This window comes from Xiphophorus couchianus, chromosome 4 (genome assembly GCF_001444195.1).
Source record: "Xiphophorus couchianus chromosome 4, X_couchianus-1.0, whole genome shotgun sequence".
Classification (NCBI taxonomy): domain Eukaryota; kingdom Metazoa; phylum Chordata; class Actinopteri; order Cyprinodontiformes; family Poeciliidae; genus Xiphophorus; species Xiphophorus couchianus.
This window is the reverse complement of record NC_040231.1, coordinates 17,532,700-17,552,868: the sequence shown is the minus strand read 5'-3', so window position 1 is coordinate 17,552,868 and position 20,169 is coordinate 17,532,700. Positions and strand designations below refer to the sequence as shown.

At 35.5% G+C, this 20,169-nt stretch overlaps 1 protein-coding gene across 2 annotated transcripts in view; it reads left to right on the top strand.

Moving 5' to 3' along the window:
- cpne7 (copine VII) overlaps nucleotides 1-4,954 on the top strand; it is a 41,820-nt gene extending 36,866 nt beyond the window's left edge. For both annotated transcript variants that reach the window (XM_028015788.1, XM_028015787.1), the window contains one exon: nucleotides 3,361-4,954. In XM_028015788.1, the coding sequence (XP_027871589.1) occupies nucleotides 3,361-3,513 (153 nt within the window). In that variant the 3' untranslated portion in view covers nucleotides 3,514-4,954. The remainder of the gene's footprint in view (nucleotides 1-3,360) is intronic.
- The last annotated feature ends 15,215 nt before the right edge of the window (nucleotides 4,955-20,169 follow it).

The following is a 20,169-nucleotide window of genomic DNA, read 5'->3' as shown; positions in this document are numbered from 1 at the left end:
ATAGCTTTTTTTTGGATTGGAGTTCTGGTAGAAATGTATTGTATATATTCTCCACGTCAACTGCAGATACTTACCTAAGTATGTGCAAATCCTCCCACGCTCATGTTTGCTTCCCTCTACGGAAATGCTTCTAACTATTTGCCTTGTTGCTCACACAATATTGTGATAATGTGCCCTGTCAAAGGCTTTAGTGTGTGTATGACATAATGTGACAACAGGAACCTGGAAATTTTGGCCCTGAATTTAAATGACTTGCACTGTTGAGATTATTGTTTATAGGAATGTTTATGGGAAATTATTGTTTATGGGATTCTCATGGTAAATAATGGAAGTAGAAAATTTGTTTGTGAGCCTTTTGCCTTTATATTATGAAGTCTTCTAATTTAGATAATGTTGCAGCTTTTCCTTACACTGTTAGACCTTTTATTGTAATTTTACAGTAACTTACTGGCAACACTGTTGCCAGCAAGTTATTAATACAGCAAAGGTTAACAGTGTATATTACCTTGTTTTTCCTGCCACATTTTGATGTTCATTTTATCTTTTTAAAATAAGCTGCTATGGAGCCACTTTAGCTTTTAAGATTTGTCTCCATTGCTGTTTCTTAGTGCTCATTAGAATATTACACCTGATGAATCCTTTATGTTTACAGCCATGAATTTATCTCTCCAGGTGTTAGATATGAGAAGAATTTATAGAAAATGCTCTAAAGCTAATTTATTTACTTTGTGTTACCATTTTGTTCAGTTTCATAGTAAAGATAGGAGGACACCAAAAAGATAATTTAGTTATCAAACAAAATTTATTTAACATCAAAAATCATTAAGAAATCTAAGGTGTGCTAAAAAAGCAGCAATATTATAGTAATGAATTGATTAATGCACTGTATGTGGAAAAGGGATGCAGAAGCAAGTTGTTTGTGCCATGCTGTAGAAGGAAGGCTGCCCAGAGAGACACAGATAGCCTGAAAGAGCTCGCTGCTGTAACCTGAAACAGACCCGACTCTGAGGTGCAGCAGGATTGCTAATGATTGACCCAGGCTGTTTGCCAAGAGAAAATATGGGTAAAATGGAGCCTGGATATTGAGCAATTACATGTGACTGTCTAGACATTTTAATCCTACCAATATACCTTTTCTCCCTCAATATTTACTAAACTACTGAGCTACTGTTCTTTACATTATCTATTTGTAAGACATGCTCCAATTTTATCTTGCCAGACTTCCCAGTCTTAATTAAAGAATGGAAGCATAAACATTTAAAGCTAAAATGAATCCTGTCACTAGGATAGTTAAATTCACATATCCCCATCTGGGCATCTGCTTTTTAAATTTGTTTAGTCCTACTCATAAATCTTCCTGTCACCATAGAAATTGAAGTTACTATATTGTACAGTTCGGCTGCACAGTGGCGCAGTTGGTAGCACTGTTGCCTTGCAGCAAGAAGGTCCTGGGTTCGATTCCCGGCCGGGGTCTTTCTGCATGGAGTTTGCATGTTCTCCCTGTGCATGCGTGGGTTCTCTCCGGGTACTCCGGCTTCCTCCCACAGTCCAAAAACATGACTGTCAGGTCAATTGGTTTCTCTAAATTCTCCCTAGGTGTGAGTGTGTGTGTGCATGGTTGTTTGTCCTGTATGTCTCTGTGTTGCCCTGCGACAGACTGGCGACCTGTCCAGGGTGAACCCCACCTCTCGCCCGGAACGTAGCTGGAGATGGGCACCAGCAACCCTCCCGACCCCATTAGGGACAAGGGTGAACAGAAAATGGATGGATGGATGGATATTGTACAGTTAAGCTCAACATTAATCATACTCCTAGCGGATTTATTTACATTTTTGTAAAAGGTTTTTCTTAAACTAAGAAATATGTTTGTGACAATTTAACACAACTTTTACCTCTCAAAAAATGACAAAATAATATAAAATGAGTATGAATTTTGAAAAAAAAAATTCTTATTTCGATTTTTGTTTTAGAAAATGCCATGTATAAAATTATTTATCGCTTCCTCAAAAGCCAGTGTGATTTCTTTTTTTTTTTTTTGGCATGTATATACTGATGTGAACTTTGCATGCTTCCACTGTTATTTTGATCATCTTTGGTAATGAGCACGAAGCATTTCACTTTGGAAAGCTTCCTAGTCATTAGCCTCATATTTATCTCCCTGTGCAGTCGTTATTGGATTCAAGCTGGGCATCTAACTGGCCCCTCCAAAATCTTAATATTACTTGTTTAACCTGTTGCCAATATTGAAAAATTACTTGACAAATGTAAACATGTTTAAATCTACAAGGTATGAATACTTTTAGGCTTAGCTGTAATTGAGAGTATTTGCGTTCTCAGGACATGAATATAATTAGTAAAATGTTTTAGCTCTACCTTTTCACAGTGAACTTTTTTCTAACTCTTACCTAACGCATGAAAAATATGCTTCACAGTTAAACTGCAGAAAGAAAAGCCGTGACTGTGACACTGTGAATGCTCTAACAGCCTCTGATCTGCTGACATGCTCTCTCAATTAAAATCCTTTTACTTCACACATGCATATTACTGTCAGCTGCTGTAAAGCCACTCAACTGCTCTCGGTATTTCCACCTCCATTGTAACATTTCCTATCCTGTCGTTGAAACAGTTGCTGTTATATACCCTGCCAGTAACTTTTTAGCACTCTCCTACTTAGGAATACATTATTTTTAACTAAAGGTATTTTTAAGCCATAATTCCACAAAACCATTACCACAAAATACAACAAAGCTGCCTGCCCAATTTAAAAGAGCACAGCTACAAAACTTGAATATGGATAGTGTCATATTTTAGAAGTATTATCTTCATGCTTACACAATTAAGTTTATACTTGCTACAAACCTTTTCGGAAGCTAGCACTGACCCGGTGTATTTCAAGACAAATGCTGTTGTGTTTATGAGCTTTAACTTGTCATTTTTCTTTCACGGTTAAGTTTGCTGTTTACATGAGCAATCTTCCACAATGTTGAAAAATGCATGCAAAATGAAACCTACTTTGCACACAAAATCAAGAGACTCTAAGCCAATTATTACAGAATGATATTGGTGTAATAGAGGATAAATAGATATTTAATTCAAACAAAACACTGGACTGCAAACACTTAATGTGATTTTAGCTTTTGGGATCAACGCATGAGAAGGTTATTCTAGAGTACTGCCCACAGCAGTTTCGATGATGTCAAACCCTGACTTATCTTTTGCAATTAGCTTGAAGCAGAGAAATAGCTCTGCTTCCAGTCACTGCCCACATACCCAGAGTTTTACTTGAAATACTTTGAAAATAGATTAAACAATTCCTCACAGCTTTTGACAACTTCACCTGTTCTCTACTCTCTGTTACAGGCTTCTCCTGCAGCTTTGGCCAAGTGTGTTCTTGCAGAAGTACCTGGTCAAGTGGTTGAGTATTTCAGCCATAAGGCCATTTCACCCATGAGTCCAATTAGGGAGTTACTGACTCCTATCCTCAGCCCAGTGGCCACCACCCCAACAGAATAACTGGCTGCTCCGTACCTGCAACCCAACTTAGAGCAGAACCAGTCTGGCACACGAAGAGGGGAAGAAGATGCATGTCTCTAGTTGAGAACTGAAGAGGAAATCCTTCTTAATGTGTTGTTACTTATTTATTTTCAACAAAATGTTTACACGAAGACTGAAATACAAGAGACTGTGGGTTATATTTATGTGCTTTGTGTGGGTTGGACAGTCTCTCTGGCTGTACAAACTGACCATCCAGCATTTTTTAGCAACACAAAACCTGAGGAGTGAAGTTCTCTCATCATAATGTTTATGCATGCAGGCCAAGACCGTAACGATCATTAGTGATCAGACAGACTTGTTTTGTCCTTTTTGTCCTCACATCAATTTCACACCAGGTTTCTCCCTTTCCACACTTGCTTGAATTAGTTCTAATGCAATCAGACAATATTTTATCAAGATAAAAGAATTGTAAGAAGTGCTCCAGTTTATTGTTGGACTCAAAAGATGTGTATGTTTAAGGGTGGGTCTGGCAGCAAAGAATTGGCCTTATTTTTTAATTCCAACATTTCTAACAACTCATAGATCATAATTTAAATTTCCACCACCGGAATGAACGTCAATATGCACTGTAAATGTCTCATTTTTCTATTTAAGTGTACTTCTTGATGTAATATATCGATAAAAGCTTTGTTTGAATGTGCACCAGCCACTGGCAACAAATCAGAACCTGCTTTACAACATGTGACACAGATGAAAAGACGAACATTGCTGATGAGTTTAGTGTCTATTTATATTGCACCAAATCCTAACAGAGGTCATCTCTGAACACTAGACAGAAAAGCAAACAAGATAAATTCCTGTTTAGTTGCATAAAGTTCATATAACTTTTTGAATCAGGCTATTTTGTAAATAATATGGAACCAACAACCAGCTACTTTTTATGTTTGTAGATTATAAGTGTCATTATATGAAACTATATAACTTTACAAATCTACAGCATGTACTATAGCTTTGGCTCTTTATGTGCATTTTTCCCTTTAAGATTGTGAGCTGAAAGCTTACATAAAAAATACAACCAAGATAGATTTTTTTTTTTTTTTTTTTGCAATAGTGAATCAGTTTTTGGTTTGTTGTGAAGTGGCTACAGTAAGCAGTTAAAATCACGCGCCATGGCAGGTTATCTGTGAACCATTGTATTGTCGTCATCCCTTAGCAAGCCACCATACAGGTAGTAACCCTTTATGTATCTGCTGTATATTTTGTTTTGCAGAGACACTCGATTTACCTTTTTTGCTGCTTTTATATGGAACGTAATTCTACAAGATGTTTAATAAAACATTCAAGTTGTGAGAAGTTTGAATCAAAGCAAAGCACAAAAGCCAATTCTCAGCTAATGCTGTAACATGTTAATATTGAGTTCATTTACATCAGAATAATAAATTCCTGAAAATTAATGTTACCAATTTCCTTTTAGTTTTTCTTGCCATAAAACGAGTCCTTCCCTAGAGCAATTTGCTCTCTTAATCCATTAATTCAATTTCCAATTAACTCTGACCCAAAGCGAGAAATAGACAACCTTGATTGTGTTATTCTGTTGAGCTCATCATTTGAAAAAAGATTTTACCTTCAGCTGTGCTTATCCAGTAAGGGCTGAACGTAATGTTCAGGGTCTCACATGAAAAATTGTGACTTTCAAAAGACATTAAAGCTATAGCTAATACACAAAAAAAAACTCTTAGTGCAGAAGCAACTTATGGTATTTATCCATCTTCTGGTAAATGAACTTTAGGTGCATTAGTGACACCAACAAGACCAAAGTGTATCTGTCAGTGTCACCTATGGGTCAGAAAAGAGGCAACTGAAAAGGTGTTAAAATCTCAGTCCTGATTTTTATTCAGGTGTGTTTGAGCAGGGACTCACCTGAAACAGACAGGATGGTGGCCTCCGAAAACCGAAGCTACCTTTGCTATTGAAGTACAGTAAACTATCAAAGAGATAGAGGCTGGGTTTTATTCGCTTTATTTTGTTGTTTTTTTGTGTGTGTACATTGCTATGAAGAAGTATTTGCCCCACTTTTTTATGAGGTTATATTTTCAAGACTATTGTTTCATGTTTCAGAGTCTTAGTATCATACACGGTTCACTTCTGTAAATAAAAATGTAATTCAGAATTTTAACTGGTCTATCAAAAGCCCAGATTTAAATTAATCTGAGATAGTTTGACATAATGTGGCTTATTTTAAAAAAAGGTTCTTCAGAAAAAGAGTGATGTAAAAAACGTACAATGATACAGTGCTAAAGTTTGAATAAAGTGTTACATTCTTTAGATTGTATCCAGAAATAGGTAAAAGTTAACAATTAAGCTATCACTGCCAATAGCTGCACAGAACAACTTGCTAAACATATTTTCAGCTGTGCTATCCTACAAATATCCTTCCCAAGAACAAACCATTTATCGGTCTTTGATTTGTCCTCTAAGGCCATGCCAGCACTTCCCAGACACACATGTGTTATTGACTCTTTCTGAATTCACTGAAACACAGCTGCTTCTGCTGTCTGAACTTCTTTAAAAAAGATCAAATAATGAGGATTTCTCTGTCACTGTGGAGCACAGCAGGAGGGCCATTGATTCAGCAGACCCGGTGTTGGAGCCATCTCCAGTTACTCGCATGTGAAAATCCCTGGAGGGAGGTTGGACTTACAACTGAAGCTGAGCCCCATGTGGTTAGCTTAATGCAGTGTAGGAATGATGCCAAAATTAGACGATACTCTGCAGGAGTACACAGCGAATTACAGGCTTGTTTTGGGGAAAAAAAGAAAAGAAAAGAAAAGTGCATGACATAGCAAGAGCATGTCATGTTAAATTATTTTAAGATTACAAACCAATTAATCTCACAATCAATCAGCAATCAGTCTGAAGGATGAATTCTTGACCTTTGTATTGAGTCATTTATATTACAATAGAAGAAGCAATGAGTTTTCTTTATATTTCTCTAGATTAAAATTTATTTATGTTGTTGGATGTTTTGGTGTTACCAAGCTTGAATTACAAACTATTTTGAATATAAGGATTTGCTTTAAAAACAGTAGAGAGAACAAATGTCTAAAGTGTAGATGAAAAGCACAAAAATCTTAGTCCCTAACATATCTTTAATTAAATGTGTCATGAGAACATTTAATTTCCCCTAGAGATCAATAAAGTGTTTTTGAATGACATTAGAATTTGAATGAAACAACACACATCAAGAGTCCTGAGGTATGAGATGATGGACCATGGTGGCGATGGGGGAGCACCATCGAGTGACCCTATTTATGGTGCAAGATGGTGCACTCACGTTTAAAAAAACAGCTCAGTGGAAAAATATCTAGTCTAGGCAATTTATATAGAAATATCTAGATTGTAAAGTCCTGCAAAGGGCTATTTTTTGCTAAAAGAATAAATACAGTGCAATAAAACACTGGAGACAATAAGATCACAGTTTGTTAAATCGTCTTGCACCACAGATAAAAACAAATAAATGTAGACAGTGATGGATACTGTCTACTTGTGCGCTGATGTCAGGCAAAATTTAGAATCTGAGAGGTTTATGCCACATGAGTTTATTTGAGGTTTTCCGTTCAGATAATGTTTCTCCCAGTCTCTTTCATTCTCACTTTCACCTCTTTATTGGTAACCACAAGGTTTTCTATCCATAACCACTTTATACAGCTGGCAGAACTGCAGGCTGTGTAGTCAGGAAGAAGTCCATACATGTTTCAAGTTTCTCAAGCCAAAAACTAAATAAATAAAATCAGATTTAATTGCATACTTTCTATTACTCTAAAGTCATACTGTACAGTAATTCCTGTTGAAATTCATATTTTATTGTAAGTCTGCTCATTTGTGTCATTTGGTACATGATTTAAAATTTCAAATGTTTACTTTCATATGAACAGATCCATCTGTTTTTTATTTTTTTATTTTTTTAGTGGTAAGCTCTCACCAACTTCTTGTTACTCACATTTCACAGGATAAGAAAGCAGAATCCATCTTAAAATGTAGATTATGTTATCATATACACATTTGCATTGTGCAGTTTGCTGACGGTGTGCATAGTTTGCATGAAAAAGAGACGAAACACACTAATTCCATCAGACAGTTCCTTTAATTTTATGGCTATTGTTGAGCGCGCCGAAAAATGGTTGTTTCCATGGTGACACCTACTTGCGGGAAGACAGAGACCTTCGTTTTTGTTTGATTCAGGGACGGATCTGCAGGATGCACTGGGAGCTGAGAGAAGAGGTCATCTGCACATGATTACAAAGAGAAGAGGTTTTGATTCTGTTGACTGTTGCCTTTAGCAGGGCTACGAAATGTCCAGAGGGGCTAAGAGTTTCTCTCTGTGTTAAATGCACCGTTTAGCTCTCTTGCTGTAAAAAAATGTTTCATGCCTAGCTTTCAGATTTAATGACACAATTAAATAACATTCACCACCACTTAAAACTCACAAGCAATAATATCCACAGCTGAGGTTTACCCTGGGACAAGAGCCTGTGGCTTAGCAAAATCACATAATTGCCTTTATATTGCCAGATCAATTTAAAAGTGTTTTAGCTCAGCTTTGCTTTCCTGGTACTGGTATGGCTGGGGTCATGTAAAACCAGAAGAAAGACTTGTTGAGTTTATTCTCCATGACTGACTCTAATAAGTAAATTCCTTATGAGAGATGAAGCACAGCATATCTCAGTTGTAATTAGCCATCTCCACTCCAGTGCCTCAGTGAAATGAGCTCACATATTTGAAATGATTCCAGCTACCTCATTTGCTAGACTGTGTACAAGCTGCTCTATTCAAATGTATGTGTGTAAATCAGAATATCATTAAAACTGTCATTTACTTCAGTAATTAAATAAAAAGTGAAATTTGTATATCAGATAAATTCCTTACACATTGAGTGACATATTTCAATTATTTTTCTCTGAACACTGATATATTGCATAAGAACAAATAAAAAAGAGGATGTTGGAAAAATAAACATTAAAAGTGTGACCTGCATATGCCTGGACTTCCATGATTTTAATGTTTTGGCCTTAATTGTCTCAGTCTCTCTCACCTGTTTTTTTTTTTTTTTTTCACTGGTGCTCCAGTATGTAGAGGATAAGAAGATGAGAGGGATGAGAAAATAAAAGAGGAGAAACATTAACTAGTTTAGCTGGACATATGCACATTTAACAGCTGTCTGGTTTATCTATTTGGCTTGTTACCAACTAGTCAGATTTATTGAATAAGTCTAGCTAGGGATATGCATATGCCCAAAAGACAAACAACTGATTCACCACTGCAGCTACTTAGCTTCCAAATAAGCTCCTGCAGAAACATTATAGTTCAATTACAACAATGCTCTTGACAATGGCCTCTCATTAGTTTGGTATTCACATTGTCTGAGTTTGGTCTTAATTTAGGGGGTCTTGACTACAGCACAATGGGAAGTCATTAGGATGGTCCAGATTAATTTTTGTGAGAAAATAAAGATTTCTTTTGGTCCTCTTCTCTCCAATCTTTGGCTTTTTCTTGAAGGTTTTGGTATAGGGGCAGATGTGGCCTTAGATGATGTTTCCATGTTATGGTTATTGGGCTGCAGTCCGTATCTGTAAGTATCTACCCAAAATGCAAATTGTTATAATTTCTTCCCCAATCTTAAGGTTTTGATCTGGAGTCTACATTAATCTGTGTAATTAATGTTTATGCTATATAAGTTTCTCTTTTTGAACTGAATTAACAACAAAAAAACAACTTCTTGATAATACTAATGTACTTAATTTATAAGATTTTGTCTGTATCTGCAGATTTTGAAGAGATGCTGCTTTCATCAAAGGTTCTTTTTTGCTGTTAAAAAGAACCACAGTCTTGTATCAACCAGTACTTTGTGTTGTTTTCAGGAAATGTGCTTCCTGTCAGCAGATCCTTTCTTTGCACCCTTGGCCTGTCATGCATGCAGGCAGCTTGATTGAACTGGGTGTAAATAAATGAGTCATCTATAATAAAGATTCACACACCTTGATAAGAGCAAAAAGAAGGCAGAGGGGCACGTTTGGCACATTAGTGATTTTTAGTTGGTTTAACCCTAATAAAAATGATGCAGAGTGAATGACTTGAGCTGTGATTCATTTGCCATTTTGATTTCCTGTTCCCTCATGTAAATCCCTGCTAGGTTTTTTCTTTTCATTAAAGTTTAAGTACTTATAAAGTGACTCATCGGCTATTGTTGTAGGTGCAGAAGAGAAAACAAGAATGAAGCTTTCAAAATAAGTTCTTGTAAACAAACTCCCTCATTACTGTGTGAACCTGTGTGTTTCCGATAAACCCAAACATCAATCTGACTGTTACATAACAAAAACTGCACATATTTTAAAAATAATCCTTATACAGTTCTTCTTGTAGATCTCTCAATATATATATACTGTATATATTCCAGAATAACTGTCAATTAATGCAGACACTTCCTCATTGCACTGTATTTTTCTCTGGTCACTTTGCCTAATGAAGTATCTGAAATTCATTATTCAAATAAGTTGAAAAAACAAGTTATAATGCATAATCCCAAAACTTATGTTTTTGTGAACCTTTGAACCTTGATTTTAACAATGTCAGACAACAGGAATGATGTGATGTTGATCAGATGAGTGCACCAGATTTAAAAAAATGTATGAACTAGTAAAGTTAGAATCAGCCCCAGACAGCTGAGAAATGTTTTCCTTCTTCTGTCTACATTTAGATGGCTCAGTCATCAAAGACTCTGCATCCCTCCCACCCTAATTCTCTCCTGTTTATGCCTCTGACACCCACAGACAAACTGTAATTTGATTAAGCTCCAGAGGGCCTGCTGAACCAGCTGGACTAGATCTGGCTGGAGCCTTGGAGTAATCAGTGCAGAGATTGAGATGAGATTGCATCCAGCGGAACAAAACAACAACAATTAAGATGCAACATAATAAGGTGGCAAAATGTTTGAGGGAAAACTGTAACTTTTTATTATGTGCTTTATTACGTGTTGCTGCAAAATTCTTTGAAGTTTTTTTTTTTAACAACTATTTTACTATTCAGAAGAAGGTTAGAAAAGGCTGGAAAATAAAAACTAAAATGTAAATATTTTTCTAATTCTTGGTCACAATATTCCACCATAAGTGGTTTGGTGTGGTCTCAATAAAATCTAATACAACTAATCAACATCTTCCTATCATTCAATAGTCTATACATGATATTTTTTCTTTGAAACTCTGAAGTAATTCATAGTTTGCTTCAGGTTGTTGAGGTCCCGACTGCTCAACTCAACAATTTGCCATTTTGGTTGATTCCACAAAAAAACCTGGATCAGTGAAAATAGTGAACATTTATAAATTGTTTTTTAGACACTTTGATTCCACAACGATTTTCACTAATTCTAGAAGAGAATCTATAGAAGTATTTCCTTTTACAGTATCCCCATGTCTCTGTGATGTCTTTTTTTTTTCCATCACATGGTACAATATATATTTGTACAGCTTACTGTTTTCCATTGTAGACATTATTGCAAAACTGATACCAAAATATTCCTGAGAAGTTATTAGAAATGACTAATATAAAGACAAATATCCTGTAGCCAAATGTCCGTTCTGCCTTGCAGATTCTGAACTATTCATTCATTTCTTTCTAACAAAATTGATTTACTGAAGAACAACAACAAAAAAAAAAGAAATGCGAACTGCAATGATATCAAGCAATAATATTACGCAACAACTGTTTTGGGAACACTGAAAAACTGAGCTAATACAAAACAGGGGCAACAATGAGTCTTTGGAGTCACGACTGATTTTCTGCTGCATGATGATAATTGGCTGTTATGAGATCGCCAGGTTGAATGGGCTTGTCTCAACACTCTTGTGCTAATCAGTTATGGGAGTGTGCACGTTTGTAAACGTTTTACATTAATTGCAGTGCAGTTTAGTATTTATCTTTTTACGGTTAAGGTGTATGTGCGGCTTCTGCTCAGTGCTCCATGTTACTATTACCTCATATTCTAGTGTCGAAAGTCTGAATATTCTGATAAAGGAAATGAATGTAATCTTCTGACTTTTACTGCAGATATTTACAAAATGTCTAACATTTTCTGCCACTCTGGAGATTATTTATCTTTTATAATGACTGTGAGTTCTGTTTGAATAAACATGAACTGTGTTATCCCATGCTCACTATTTTGCTGTGTGGCATTTAACGTTCATTCAGGGACAAATCTTGCAGAAGGGAAAATACTTGTGATAACACAGCTAATCTCTGCAGGCTAATGAAACAGATAATACCAAGTGATATTAAAAAATAATGACTTCAAACTCAAAGAAATGTCTTTGCAAAGGCATAAACATCATTAAATGATGCAATCTGGCACTAAAGATGTAAAGGTCAGGATAAATAATGTAAAATATCTTTACAATAGTGCTTTCATTTAAGTCCAGCCAGTTGTGTGCTTTTGTAGGCAAGTGGTGATGTGTGCATTTTGACTGAAAATGCAACTCTTTCTGCTTGCAATGAAAACAATGTTGTAGGTCATAATAGTGAGACTTATCAACGGAAAACCAGCTGGGGACTCAAATAGTATGTGGAGGTTTTTTGTTGTCACTGCACAAATTAGCAATTAAACACTAAATATTATAGTGATATTTCTCTTTTAACACATTTTACTACTAAAATGTAGCTTTTTCTGACTTCGAGAGGCTGGTTAACAGCATTAATCCAGTATGTTCAGCTCAGTTTAGGCCCTTCCATCAGAGAGGCAGCTCTAACTTTCTGTTCACCTTTTTTTTTTCGTAACCACAGTGAACTGACACAAGAACATTATTTGCACATGAAATGTACGCAATTTTTTTAAACACTGGTGATGGAATCAAAAGGCTGCTTTTTGTGTCCCCCTGCCAAAAGCAGGAGGCTGAGTATATATGCCACCTCTGTGAAATTAAAAGTAAAAATAAACTGAAACCCCCTCTGCTTCCTCAATGATTTCTGTCCTTTCTCCTCTTGAGGCCCTGTAATGACCCTAAGCCAACATTTCCAATTAAGATCTTCCACTTTCATTGATTTAAGGTTAAATTTACAGGAGTTAAAATTAGTCTTAAAAGAGAATGAAAAAAATACAATGGTGTGTGTAATTGGCTTGATGAGGACTCTGTGGTGATTGGTGACTTCATTTAGCTAGTCAAGAAAAAAAATTGCCACCCGCTCTGAAAAATTGGCTATCAAAGCTTACCCAGGAGGAACTTATTACTGATTTGTAATGACAGTAATGAAGTTCTTTATTATTGTTTAACAATGGCACATTTGGGCGCAAGTCATTAAATGTGACTTTCTATATTTGATTTGTGATGTCTTAAAAATCTTCCATCCCTTCTCTTCTTCCGTCTTTATCCAGGGGTTTCTTTTTGCAATCTTAATTTTGATCGCTTGTAATTTAAAGTTGGTGGCTTGTAGTGGCTCTCTGAACTGATAAGCAGTTTTCATGGTCTAAAAACACAGTCCATTTCACTGATTTCTGTTCAAGCCATTTATTGGCAACTGCCTTATGTATCTCTCAGTGTTTTTTTTTTTTTTTTCTTTAAGCTACATTAAAGGGCAGCTCATTTATGAAAGTATTTGTTTGCAATTAAAAGAAGAAAACAACGTTATCTGTAATTATCCCACCTTTTCTGTCAATGTTTAGTACCTGATAAAAAATTGCTCATCTCTGTGTACATTTCTTTTTCTCCATTGGGCTTCTAATTAGTGTCCAGCTAAAAAGCAGTAAGTAAAAGCTCCTTCCTCATCAGAAGCTCTTTCTGTTGAGGAAAAATTGGGTGATGCAAAACATGTCCTGGCACTTAATTTATTATAAAGGTATGAGATGACATATGTATGTAGCAATGTAACACAGCCACTGAACTAACGCTATATACAAAAAACTATATAACTATGTAACTAGTTCTCTGTGTACTTTAAGGAGAAAATTATGAAACTCTGTTTGGATCACTGTCTCTGTGAGGGATAAATGGGCTTAATTTTGCACAGTGAAAAGCCTGCATGGCTCTAACTCCCAACCAACAGAGAACCAGAGCAAATGTACAAACAAACACTAATTACTGCATTTATAAGAAAGCCTTAGCAGTTCTGTTACACAGGGGTAACAGAATTTCTCTATCCTCTCACAGGTGCGGTCGAAAAGCATCATGAATAATGCAAAGCTATAAATGGATTTATTTCCCATATTATTATTCACTGCTGTGTCATATATCAAGAACAGATGATAAAATCATATGAAACAGGAAATTTATTTTTCTCCGTCAGCCCTAAGTGCCCCCAGGTTTGAAGTTTGAGACGGTTTGTTAGGGTTTCAACTTGTCAGAAAATGATGACAGAGAAATAATCCATCTTCACATGAACCTTCTGGTTGAACTGAAACTTCTCCTTTTGTTGGAGATGCATTTCAATCTTGCCAACAAGATGGAAAAGAGAATTATATTGATGTTGATTAGATTAGACCAAAATACTATAAAACTAATTGATTTTTCCTAATTGCATCTCTGATTTGATCAAACATAAAACTGAGGCAGTTTGATGCTAAAGTGACTGAGGAACAAGCTCTAATAATTAGATGGAAAAAAAAGAGATTTCACCATGGTTTCCACAGAAGTGAACAGAAAGTAATTAAACTTTATTATGAGAGCTCAGGCAGAGGTTTCTTATTATGACCCCTTTTTTTGTAAAAAATAAATTACCATGTAATTCTCTTTTACTAAAGCGCTTGTCTTGGTGTCAGATGTCCAGGATTATGAGTAGTAAAAAAAAAGAGAAATGTCACTTGCATAAAGAAGTCAAGCATGTGGAATTAAATTAGAGATGGGGAAAATGCTCCACAGACCACCACAAGACCTGACGTAAGAACGTCTTCATTGAAGTATTAAATACTTATAATTAAAACATGACAGATTTTTAATAAAATGAGAAGCCTTTTAAGCATCCAACACGTATATGCAGATGCTTTTAATATTATAAACCCAACTTTGTAACTTACATAATGAACATTACTGTAGTTTCAAATGTTAAATACAACAGTTAAAAGATAGCAAATTCTACATTTTGACACCCAGGCACAATTGCATCTAACAAAGTAAATCCACACATTAATATTTTTTTCATACAAACAAACCTAACAGCACATAATTATTAATTATTCGGGATTAAATAACAATGCAAAGGCTGTTTCCATTATTGCTACTTTCCTTTGCTTTTCCCAAAACGCCCGTTCGCATAAATTTGTGAATTTAAAGACTACTGTACATTCAAGTCACCTTTTTGAAACACTGGGCTCTTAGCTAATTGTTTACCTATTTACTGTAAAGCAGCGAGTTTGCTCAGTGCATCGAAGAGCCAGCAAAACAACTTTACTTAACTTAACTTTACTACTCATTATTGAGCGGAGGAAGGGAGTGGTGCTCTAGAAAACATAGCAAGGTGCACACACTGAATGTAATAATCTTCATGATTAAATACTTTTTGTTTATCTGTTGAGGCAGTGGACAGTGTTTTTTGTCAGTGCTGCATTTTTTTAGATCCAGCTATCAAAAGGACACAAGCAAAACATTTGGGAAACAAATGATCCTGAACAGAAGTCTGGTAGTATTTATTCAGTGCTGTCTGTAAGATGGAGTGGTCTGCAAACCCCGAGCACATTCATTGTGGGAGTAATGCATTTAACACTTTTCAGCCAATGTCCTTGATCAATGTGTCAGAGAAAATTCAAAGTAAGATGTTTTATGTCTGAAGGACTGCTAATGGTAACAATAAGTCTGCAATAAAGGAGCCAAACGGGAACTGGTTGCACATCTGGCAAATTTTTTTTTATGTGTGTCTGTATATCAGTTATCTTCTCTTTTTTATTTACAAATCATTTTAAAATGAACCTGTTATGTGGCTTTGTGGTTCACAATTTGATATTGTCCTATTAGTCAAATGAGGGAACAATAGTGCACTGCATATTCGTAGTCCAGTATCTGTGGATTCATCTGTTCATGGATATTTCTGTAGAGCATATCTGCAATCTCTGAAAGAAAATGCAGTTTGGGAAGCTGAAATACCAAAGCACAATGCTACTTAACATGCTATTGGCTGGCAGCATTTCCAGCTAATTTTAGCTGTTCGAGGGTGGATGTGCTCCATAACCCCTGTGAATACAGGGGCATTCTCTGTAATTAAAGTAATTATAAGGAACATGTATATTTAGAATTACATAGTGATCAAATACTAATTTTTCTTTTAATTTGTTTTTATTAGAGTTTAGAAACAGATCAAGGAGAAAGGTTCAATGCTAGTAGTCTATATGTAGTCCTATTTGTTGTGGACTAATTATTAATTAAAACTAAAATGTGTATGGAAGTTGATTAGAGCTGGTTATCTTGCCTTTCTGCCATTTTGCACTTTTGAACCAAGTTTTTTTTGTAAGGAAAATGAGATGTTTGCCACAGGACATTCAAGTCCATACCATGCTTCTTCTTATGCTTGTACTCACTTTGAGGACTTGTGATTTAATTTAACTAGAGTCAGCCTTAAAAGAACTCATAAAACTTGTGTAAATGTCTGTCATTCAAACTTATTTTAATTTTGTCGGGGGTACAGAAACGCAAAAAAAAGGTCAGCTGACCCAAATCAGGATGAAAACCAAAATGTTTGGAAATGAGGTGTAACTAAAAACTTCAGAAAATAATATCCACCAAAGGATGTTGTGGGAAATATTTTCTTGGTACACAATGGTCCCTTTATAGCACTGGCTGACCATGTGCATTCCTTTCTTATCACATGTTTTGTTAGCTGCTTCCAGCAGAATAGTCCCCAGGTAACAAACAACAAATAATGGCTTTTGTGCAGTGGTCTCCACAACAACTAGATTTTAATCGAACAGAGCACCTTTGTGATGTGATGTAAGGAGAGATACACATATTTGACATGCAGCTGACAAATCTGTAGGAACTGTGTGATGCTTTCATGGCAAAATGGATCAAACTCTCTGAGGAATGTTTCAATGAACGTAACAATGAATTAATGCAGTTCTGAAAGCAAAAGGCAAGTTGTACTTAATAAAGTAGTCAATTAATGAGTGTATTTATCCCAGAATAAACAGCATCAATTACTGGCAGCCACTGTCCATGATATCAGTGAGTAATTAAAATAAATTATAGTGCCTTTCTAAATGTCTTTTTAACGTCACTTGCCATATAGTCGTGTCAGAAATCACTGGTTTAAGTCAGTTGTTAAAGGGCATTATGTATTCTCCAGGCACCTAGAGACATTTTATAGCAAAGCCAGTAACAATGTTAGCTTCAGTTGTTGCAAAAATGCTGTATATATCAAATTTAACCTAATAAAAAATTGACAATTCAATTTGTAGCCTTGGATCTGGCCTTGGGTCACTTTAAGAGGCTCCAAATTGTTCTGGCATTTCATCTTCAGCACGTCATCACAAAACTTTTCTGTTCATCCGTTTACAATCGTTCTTAGGAGCATTGAAATGAGAAGTAGTTCAAGCTCAACAAACTCAAAAAGGTTGCATGTGTTGTCTCAAGCTTAACTAAGTTAAATTGAAAGTATATAAACATTTTTTGTGTTTTATGTCTTTATTTGAACATGTTAAAACAGTCTGTCCCTCTCACTGACAATATTTCAAGCTTCCTAATTGTTTGAAGTTTTATGGTTAAGAAACCATGATAACGTTTTATTGCGTGGTTATTTAGATTTAAGCTATACACATACAGCACAATTGAATAAATTAAAGAAAACGACCAAAAAGAGAAATGAACATCAATATTTATTTTTACCTTACTTGTCCCACACATAGCACAGCAGGTGCAACAGTAAGTAAAATTGCACTGATAGCATAAATATCAGTTTTAATATCAAGCTTTTAATGGTGTTATCATCAATAAATGCCAATATAAAAACTTTAAAGAATTGATAAATAGTAAAAAAGGCAAAAGGGTTCTGATGCATAAAGACATAATGTGAGCATGTGTGAACTGGGTTGTGTTTCAGTTGTAGGGAGACCTGAGACATCAGCGGCAGATCGTAAGAGGTGATATTATCGACTGAAACTTTAGAGGCAATGTCGTCCAGCTTCTGCACATGCATAGTGTGTGTTGTGTCCTTTCGATTGTTTTTGAAGGAGACCAGCTGGGTGCATAAAATATAGATTTTTTTTATCCTTTCTATAATAACCTTAGCACCAAAGCGCAGGAAAAATATAATACAAAAATATGCTGTGATTTCAAACTCTAAAAGCAAACCAGCTGTAACCTCAATCAATGTATCTAGAAATGGTAGTAAAAGTAAATCCAGATTAGCACATGGATCTTTGGGCTTTCAGATTTTTATTAAACTAGATCTGTTCATAAAACTAAAAGTTTTAGAAACACAAGGGACACATTTGTTTTTATACTGTATTTCTTTTATTAAACTGGGACTTTTCTTCCAACTGGAAATCTCTTTAAAGCATAAGCTTCATTACAGATCATTGTTGTTAGACAAGCTTGTGTGTTTTACATTCTAACCTTATCATCTGAATGTAGCTGTCCTTCATCAGCCATACAAGATCTTAGCATTTGTTTCTGTGGTTAGTAAACATTTATCTGAGACCAATTATTGATACATATATACTCAATAGAAAACATGGAAGATAGATTAATAATTAGTGTGTAGAAATACCTTTACAATCTGTTGTACAGACTGTCTGATTTCTGTTGTTTGCTTTGAGGTGTTTGCCAGTAAGCAAGAAAACGTATTCTGAATAGACAGCAAAATCTAGTGCAAAAATGTCAGCACTGTATTTGAACAAAGTCCATCAACTAAACAGACATTTTTAGCAAAGTAAAGGCTCTTTAGTGAATTTCTGTGGGCTGTTCAAACAGCTTCATGAAATCAAGGCTCATGCAGAGAAACTATCTTTGGGGATTTGTGCAGTTAATAATGTCTTTCCCCAGGAATAAGGATTGTGCCAGATACTATTTATTTCACTTCAATAATTACAAAGTTTTGGACAACAATTTTTTTTTTCCAGCTGGGACTGGGACTTATATTAGCTAGTGCCAACAAGAAAGCTTATATAACCATTTGGGTTAGCAAGTATTTAATATTCACATTTTGACAGGCAGGTTTTGTAAGGTCAAGGAAGTCACAATGACAAAACAGCAGCCATCTGGGAGAAGGGTGACCCTCAGTCTTAAAGATCACCAGCTCACACACTTAGCAACCTGCTGTGAATACTAACACCTTACTCTGGGGCTTTATTTCCACCAAAGTAGTTGCTGATTGTAGGCGGATTTTTATTCCTGATGTAAACTGTGATGAAAGGCTTTGAATATCTTACCAATTTGAAACAAACCTATATATTTTGTTCATGAAAAAATACTTTGGGCTTTTGAGGCATGTACAGTGCTTTGCAAAAGTATTCATGTCACATGAACATTTTTAAACATTGTCACATCACAGCAAAAAGTACAATGTACAGTTGTTTATTGGGGCTTCACGTGATAACACCACGAAGTAGTGCATGATTGTAAAGGGACAAAAAAATAAACATCGTTTTAAATAGATATTTAAAGGCCATTTTTCCACATACTACTGTAGAATATAACTTCCTGAAATTTTGGCTATCTATGATTTTAAAGTTTTGCCATGGATTCTTCACTAGTTTAAGGTCTAGGCTTTTATTTGACCATCCTAACACATTAATATTTCCAGATCTAAACCATTCCATTGTTGATCTGGCTGAATATTGTTGATATTCATATCTTTTGCATCCTCCAACATTTTTAGGGATTGCTGTGTATTTAGTCATGCTCCCATTAACGTCTGTGGAGAAGAAGTCATCTACATACACAAAAAGGATACTATAACGTTATTCCAAGTCCCTTGAAGTAAAATAGACAGTATAACTCAAGGTCATTGCTTTGTTGCTTAAGAATTTAGATTTTTACGATGTGAGCAAACAGCATTTTGTTGTTAAAATACGGAGCATCACTTTGATATGTTGTGAAATGTATAAGGAAGTTGGTGAACTCAGAATAGGCCTCCCTTTAGGCGAATACATATATGAATTCACCAATAGGGAGGCCTGGTGATCTCTCGTTACAACATTGTATTTTCGTCCATTCGTCAGACTCAACTGCAAGACAAAGTGGAATATGAAAATAATTTTACCCAGGATAAAACAAAAATGTAATGACATCATATTGGCTCGGTGTGTGATAAAAACGTCCTGGAGCTGCTCATTATTTTCTTTAGTGAGCAGATTTCATAACTTGCAGCAACGACTTTATCATCTAATTCTTATGTTGCTCAACTTTGAGGCCACACTAGTGTGGCAGCTATATTTGATGTTTTCTACAGACGCTATTTACTGCAATAAAAGGATAAAACATAAAGGATTATATTAAATACTGAGAGATGAGATAAAATTGTATGTAAACATGGGAGAAAACACAATTTAGACACAATTTTTGCCCCTGGCATGCCACTAAAGCCGTAATGTACGAAAGGGAGAGCTGGAATGGGGGTGTTTGTTTTCCTTCATGAATGAATGCCTGTTTAGCTCAGAGATTATGCAAAAGACTGAGTCTCATGAAAGGATAGGCACAAAAACAATCT